This window comes from Hypanus sabinus, chromosome 3 (assembly GCF_030144855.1).
Source record: "Hypanus sabinus isolate sHypSab1 chromosome 3, sHypSab1.hap1, whole genome shotgun sequence".
Taxonomy (NCBI): domain Eukaryota; kingdom Metazoa; phylum Chordata; class Chondrichthyes; order Myliobatiformes; family Dasyatidae; genus Hypanus; species Hypanus sabinus.
The window spans coordinates 144,565,339-144,573,185 of NC_082708.1; the positions used below are offsets into that span (position 1 = coordinate 144,565,339).

The 7,847-nt window shown below is 44.4% G+C and overlaps 1 protein-coding gene across 1 annotated transcript in view; it reads right to left on the bottom strand.

The window, feature by feature from the left end:
• Nucleotides 1-4,392, bottom strand: part of igfbp7 (insulin-like growth factor binding protein 7) — a 36,907-nt gene extending 32,515 nt beyond the window's left edge. The window contains exon 1 of the mRNA XM_059965291.1: nucleotides 3,930-4,392. Coding sequence (XP_059821274.1) covers nucleotides 3,930-4,356 — 427 coding nt within the window. The 5' untranslated portion in view covers nucleotides 4,357-4,392. The remainder of the gene's footprint in view (nucleotides 1-3,929) is intronic.
• Between the last annotated feature and the right edge of the window lie 3,455 nt (nucleotides 4,393-7,847).

Consider the following 7,847-nt stretch of genomic DNA (forward strand, 5'->3'; position numbering starts at 1 on the left):
AGACTGTTCTGAACAGACACAAACTAACTGAATAATGTAAAGTATGTGGGGCAAGTTCTTTTAGTACACATCATGGTTCAGCTGCTATGCTAGCAGATACAATCTTAGAATTCACAGCACAGATTTCATTACAGAAAAACACCTCATTTGCCCACTGTCCTGAGTCAACACTGGCACTTTAAAGTTATCCATGCATAGCCTTTACCCTTTTTACCATATCCCTTCATCTTTTTCCTTTTAAAATATTCATTTGATTCTCTTTTAACCAACCTATATTTTGACAGCCACTTGTAGCAAAAAAGAAGTTGTTTACCTTTTGTGATAAATCTCCCCTAATCTCAAAATTCATTCTTTTGGAAATAATCTGGAATAGCTTCCCTTTTGTTAATAGTTCACATATTTATAAATAAAAAATGCCCAATTTTTATACTGATTACAAGATTTCACAACACATGCCAGTGATAATAAACCGGATTCTGATTCTGAGATCAAACAAATACAAAGGAAATCATTGCAGCTACTGAACGAACATTCCAAGGTCTTTACACTTGGCATCACACCGCACAACGACAGGCTCTTCACCTCACCGAGTCTGTGCTAAACATCAAACACTCATTCACAATAGACCTACATTAATCCCATTTGCTAATCTCCCACATGCAGATTAGCTCCATCTAGATTCTACCACTTACCTATGCACTAGGAGGAATTTACAGCGGCTGTATAACCACACATCTTAGAGATATAGGAACCTGGAGCACTGGGAGAAAACCCATGCAGACACAGACAGAACATGCAAACTCCACACAGACAACACCTGAAGTCAGGAATGAAATCTGCATCTCGGATACTGTGAGGCAGCAGCTCTACTAGCTGTGTAATAACGTTGAAATAAAGATTAATTCATAATACACAGTGAGTGGAATGTCAAAGTCAAAGTTAAGTTTATTGTCATATACACAAGTAGATGTATCCACATACACAATTAAAAATTTACTTACAGCAGCGGTCACAAGATCATTTCATACATTTGTTGAAATGACAATATTGTATATTTTGGTTGTGCGAAGAATGACCAATTGGTCAGTCTTTATGCCCAAATTCCCTATCCGGGAATGTTATCCTCATTCTAAACAATCTGCGATACCCCTTACATTTAACATTACTGTACATTTGATATCTGCCTGTGTTATAGGCACCTATCTATAATGAACTCTGAACTGCTTCTCAGATTTAGAAGAATATGACCAACTGAACCAAATAACATTTAAATTGTTCTGCATAGCTATAATCTATCAACCCTGATATAATTCTTGTAAATCTTTGTCTCCAATGTTTAGATATAGTTTCTAAAACAATAGTATGCCCAGCATTATGGAGACTCCTTCAGCTCTACTTGTTTTCTACAAGTATAAGAATGACTTCCTGATTTTATTTTCATTGTTGCTGTGAATAAAACCTAAAATTATGTGGCCTTCTGAGCTTCACTTCTACCTGTGCTTGTGTCTGCAGTGCTACATCTATATGTTTGCATAACCTGCTCGGAATATTTTTTATTTTGAATATAGCTATTCTATCCCCTATATCACACAATTTCATGTATCTGATATTTTGGCATGTAACTAGCAGGGTAGATAAGAAGGAATCAGTATATCTGGCAGACGTGGATACATGGTGGTGCTGGACCAGCAGATTTTAACTACTGAAGACAACAATAATTTAAATTCCAATACTTAGTGGCACAGTAACATAATACATTTTTCAGTGAACCTGAAATTGATAAGAGTAGGGGAAAGTGCAGGAAATAAGGCCATGGTGAGTTTTGAGGGAGAAAGGGAACCAGGTCAGTTCAACTAAGGGCAGGTCCTGCGGTCCAGGCGTTTAAAGGGAATGCGGGAAATAGGGCTTGGGTAAACTTCACTGCTCTGGTGAGCTTCAGAAGAGTGAGAAACAAGGGTTTGATCAGTTCAAGGTAGAGAGAGGGACTAGAATCCGGCTGAGTTTAAATGGAATGCTGGAATCAGCACATATTGAACCCAGGACTGAAGAAACAGCCAAGATTTTTGAACAATCCAACAGTTTCTTGGAGATTTACTGGAGCTGGATTTTCAAAGGGCATTTTGCGACACCATTCAAAAGTGTTGATGCAGAACATGAGAGCTTATTGCATTTGGAGTACTGGGAACAGATTAGGAATGAACGGTCATTCCTGTGTTGGAAGCCTGTTACAAATGGAGTATAAATTCAGCACTGGCTCGGGAGTTATTTCCAATCCACAAGAAGGATAGTCAGAAAGAGCAGAATGTACTATGTCCATGTTTGTTGGCAAAGGGAGGCAGGAAAGCCAGTGTGATAAAGATGCAGAATCCACAGAGGAAATAGGCTAATAAGTACTATGTGGGAAAATGTGAAAATATTTACTTTGGCAACATTCTAAAAATACAATTTTTTTCTTGACATACAAATTCTGTTCAAAATCCGGCAGTAAGGCCAACCCACACTGGTATTACTGACCTATACATGTCATATGCAAGTGACATAGGATCTTAATTTGCATATTTTAATAATGTCCCATCTAAAAATAGGCAGGCCTGTTATAAATATGGAAGTCTGCAGTTGCTGGAAATCCAAAACAAAATACACTACTTGCTGGGGGAGCTCAGCAGGTCAGGCAGCAAGTAAAGAGATAGTAGATTTTCGGACGGAGACCCTCCTTCAGCAATTAGAAGGGTGAAGATGCCAGAATAAAAAGGTTCCGGGAGGGGAAGAGGCTAGCAGCAAGGTGATGGGCTGTGGCGCTTCCGATTACGGGACTGCCAGGAAATCACATAAAAATGAACCTTTTCTTCCCTCTTTCTCTTCACTATTCTACTTGGTCTCCCTCCATCCCCCAGTCACCCCGCTGCTCCACACCGACATTTTTCCCCTTTGCATTCTCCCTTTCTCTTGTTCTGTCCCTGCCTCACCATCCATCATTTCCCACAGAATCCCTTTCCGAACTCTCCCTGATCTATCAACTACCCTTTCCGAACTCTTGCTGCTATCTCTGTTACATGTTCTTTGTCTCATTCTCCCTTCCTTTCTCTGATTCATTCTCAGTTCTATTTAACACACCCGCCTCTCTTGAACTTTCCCCTTCAATCCGCACTCGCCCTTCTCACTTTTTATCTTTTGTTTCCTTCAACCTGCTGTTCAACAGCTTTCTTGCCTCCAGTAGTCTTCCATTTTATTTCACTTCTTTCCCATCTTTGGCTGCATCCATCCCCTCCCTTTCTTTTTCTTTCCCCTCATTCACTATCCTTGCCACCCATTATGCCCCTCACTATTGCCCCCTACCCGCTCGCTATGGCCCCTCCTTCTCATTACCTCCTCGCACTATCTTCACTCCCTTTCCTGTCCCTCCTCACTTAACCCTCCCTTCCTCTCTTCTTTTCCATATATTCCCCCTCCATTTAACGTTCTTTCACACCTTCCCTCCCTTGTCTCGCAGTTTTCCTCACTCCCATTTTCCTTCCTCTTTCTCCGTCTCACCCTCTTACTCCCTTCTCTCTCTACCTCATTTACCATCTCCCTAGCCTTCACCTCTCTCCTTTCTCAACTCCCTCTACCCGCGAGCACATCTTTCTCACAGGTTCCTTTCTCCCTCCCAGCTTCTCTTTCCCCCTTACCTCTCACTTCCTCTGTCTTTCCCTTCCTTTCTCCCCCTCCCTCTCTCCGCCCCTTCCTTCCTGGGCACTACACTGGCTCTCTTTCCCCTCTGACGAAGGGTCTCGGCCCGAAACGTCGACTGTACTTCCACCAGCATTTTGTGTGTTTTGCTTGAATTTCCAGCATCTGCTGATTTCATCGTGTTTGCGTTGTCCCGCGTTTCTCTCTCCCCATCCCTCCAGTTCATTGTCCCTCTCTCTCCCCGGGACCTGAGCGCTTACCTTTCTCACAGGCTCCTTTCCGAATTTTGGTCACCGGGCTACCTCCCGCCTTCTCCGCCCGCTGCGCCGCTGCTCTCAGCTCACAGCCAGTGCTGTAGGTGATGCCGTCGCTACCGCACACCTGCTCGGGGGACTTGCAGACGCAGTGCCCCCGGCCCTTCCGCTTGGAGCCGGTACGGACGCACTCGTAGCCCTGGGCGCAGCGGCCGTACTTGGAGTCTCGGCCACCGCACGGCTCTCCCTGGCCGGCGAAGCACACCGTGCAGCAGCGGCACGGACTGGGCGCTTCGCCCAGCGGGCAGCCTCCGGGCGGCAGAGCCGGACATTCTGACGGCACGCAGGGTGGGCACCGAGTCGAGCCTGTCTTCAGCTCGGCGCTGGCCGCGAACAGCAGCAGGAGACACCCACCCAGTAACTGGACGCTCATCTTGACAGAGAATAACTCCCTCCCGTGAGACCCGTGTCCCCTTATACAGCATCTCCGGCTCCACCCTATAGAAACGTTTCAAACCAAAGTCCTACTGTAGCAAATTAACCTCCTCGTGTTAACACAGTTGAAGGAGAAACAAAATTCACGAAAACTTAAACTCACAAGCACCCAACTCGAGCTACGATTGATCAAACTAAACTACATGTTACAAAAACAAGTACTTCGAAAACTTAAATACAGCAATGTAAACCAGTGTATAAATCAGATAGATTAAACTTCCATCCAGTCTAAATATAAATTCACAAAAGCTAAACCAAAATCAAGCTCAACTCACAAAAACTAAACTGCCATTTAGACAAATTACTTGAATTAATACAATTAAATTGAACTCCATTTTGTCGTGCTAAAATTAAACTCTAAATGCTAAGTTAAACTAAAATTTCAATGGTAAGTTGTAAGCTTTCATTCACATTTATCAGAGTGTGCATTTTGCACACACTAACTTGTCTCAGTTGGCAATAATCTTACTCCTGAGCCAAAGGTTGTGGGGTCCAAATTCCACTCCAGGTATTTTAACACAAAATATAGTCAACATGTCTGTAGCTCTGAGAAGAGCTGAAGTGCTATCCTTCAGGGATCATGGTCCTGTTTATTCTTTCAGGCGCACAAAGATCCCACAATGTTATTTTGGAGAATTCCAAAACGATCCCCAATATTTATCTCTCAATCAATGTTACAGGCCATCATCTCAGAGCTGCATAATGTGTTGTTTGTTATTTTTCTACATTACAACAATGATTCTCCCCTCAGAAAAAACCTCTTTTCACTTTTGTGATTTAGATATTGCCCGCAAAATCACCACTCATTGCCTATCCTACTGCTATTGGTGAGCTGCTTGCATAAACATTGAGTACTCCCACAGTGCTGATCGGCATTTAGCTTCATCATTGGTCTCTGATGTCTCATCATTGGTTTCCGAGTCAGGATAATGTGGAGTGGGACTTCTCTTGTCCTCCTTGGTGATGTAAGCCATGAGTTTGCGAGTTGCTCTCTGGGTAGCCTGGGCAGGTATTGTTGCTTTGTGCTGGACTGGCTGTACGTTTCCCTACTGTATTAAGTAGCTGCAGAAAACTGACTTCTTTTGTACTCTCACTAGTGACCAATCAGAAGTCTGAGAGGAGGGGATGTCACTCGGGTCCACTGACCAGGTAGGAAAAGGCAGCGGAGGACTGCAGCAGTTTATTTGAGCTCTGACCAGCAACCATTGGAGTTTAGTATTGATTAGCATTAAAGGGACAGGCAGAGTGGCCATTGTCACAGCAGCCATCATTGGCATGGACAGAGTTAGAGTGGTGAGGCCTTAGCTCTTTGAGGCTTCAGTCAGAAAAGGCAAAAATGAAAAGATTCTACGTGAAGTTTTTTTCCTTCCTTTCTTTACATCTGCTCAGTCAGGACAGTAGAGATGCCAGGCAGGATGGTAGAATGCTCCTCCTGCAGGAGGTGGGAAGGCGGGGAGACCTCTGGTGTCCCTGACGGGAAGAAGTTCATCCAGCTACAGATTCTAACAATCCGCAGCAAGCAGTTAGAACTGGATGAACGCCGGATCATCTGCCTCTGTGACTCTGAAGGGAAGGGGTTGGGGGGAGAACTTAGGGGAATGCACAGGAGGTTCTTTGTGGGCAAGAGTGAGATTCCCGGATGGTACGTTGCCTCCTGGGTGCCAGGATCAGGAACATCGCAGATTAAATCCACAGCATCTTTAAGTGGGAGGGTGAATAGCCAGAAGTCATGGTCCATGTAGAACACAGATAGGATGAGTTACAAGGTTCTGCATAGGGAGTTCAGGGAGTTTGGTGCTAAGTTAAAGGGCAGGACCTCCAGGGTTGTGACCTCAGGATTGATACCCATGCCATGTTATAGTGAGGTCACAACTAAGAAAAGTATACAGTTTAACACGTGGCTAAGGAGATGGTGTAGGAAGGAGGGTTTAAGATTTTTGGATCATTCAGCTCTCTTCCAGGGAAGGGGAACCTGTACAGAAGGGACAGTTTGCACCTGAACTGGAGGGGCACTAAAGTCCTAATAGGAAGGTTTGTTAATGCTGCACAGTGGGGTTTAAACTAGAGTTACAGGGGCACGGGTACCAGACTGCCGGAACAGGTAGTGGAGAGGTTGTGGAGACAGATGTTGGTAAGACCTCAGACAAAGTCAGGAATCAAAAGGTTGAGCATGGTTGTGGTGAACTACATATACATATACCTGTCTGGACACGCCACCCCCCCCCCCCCTGCTGACTGCTCCTGTGGCTCCTCCCACAGACCGCGGCTCCTCCCACGGACCCTGGTATAAAGGCAATTGGAGGTACAGCCCCGGCCTCAGTCTCCAGGATGTTGTGTGGTGGTCACTTGCTGCTTGTTCTTTCTTCCAGCCAATAAAAGCCTATATCTCGCCTCACGTCTCCGAGAGTTATTGATGGTGCATCAATGGTGTGACTATTATCCTGAATTGCCTATATGTCAAAGTGAGAAGTATCATAGGAAAGGCAGATGAGCCCTGGGCTCACCTGGAATTATGACATTGCAGCCATTCATAAGACTTGGTTGCAGGAGGGACTAGCAGTGCTTGCAGAGTGTGACCGAGCACATGATTCTGGATCTGCTATTGGGGAACGAGACAGGGCAGGTGACAGAAGTTTGTGTAGGGGAACACTTTACACCCAGTGACCACAATGCCATTAGTTTCAAAATAAACATGCAAAAAGATAGGTCTGATCCAGGGGTTGAGATTCTAAATTGGAGAAAGGCCAATTTTGATGATATCAGAAATTATCTGGCAAGTGTGGATTGGGACAGGCTGTTTTCTGGCAAAGGTGTACTTGGAAAGCCGGTGGCCTTGAGAAGTACAATTTTGAGAGTATAAAGCTTGTATGTGTCTGTCAGAATAAAAGATAAAGATAACAAATGCAGCGAACTATAGTTTTCAAGAGATACTGAGGCCCTGGTTAAGAGAAAAAAGGTGCATAGCAGGTATATGCAAGTAGGAATATATGAGGTGCTTATGGAGTATTAAAACTGCAAGAAAACATTTAAGAAAGAAATCAGGAGGGCCAAAAGAAGGATTGAGGTTGCTCTAGCAGACTAAGTGAAGGTGAATCCTAAGGGATTCTATTGACATGTTAATAGCAAAAGAATTGCAAGGTTCAAAATTGGTCCTCTGGAAGACCAGAATAGTAATCCATGTGAGGAGCCAAAACAAATGTGGGAGATCTTAAATGAGTTCTTTGCATCTGTAATTACTCAGGAGATGGACACAGAATCTGTAGAAGTGAGGCAAAGCAGCATCAACCTCATGGACCCTGTACAGATTACAGAGGAGGACGTGTTTGCTACCCTGAGGTAAATCAGGGTGGATAAATCCCCAAGGCCTGACAAGGTGTTCCCTCAAACCCTACGGGAGGCAGGTGCAGAAATTGCCAGAGCCCTACAATG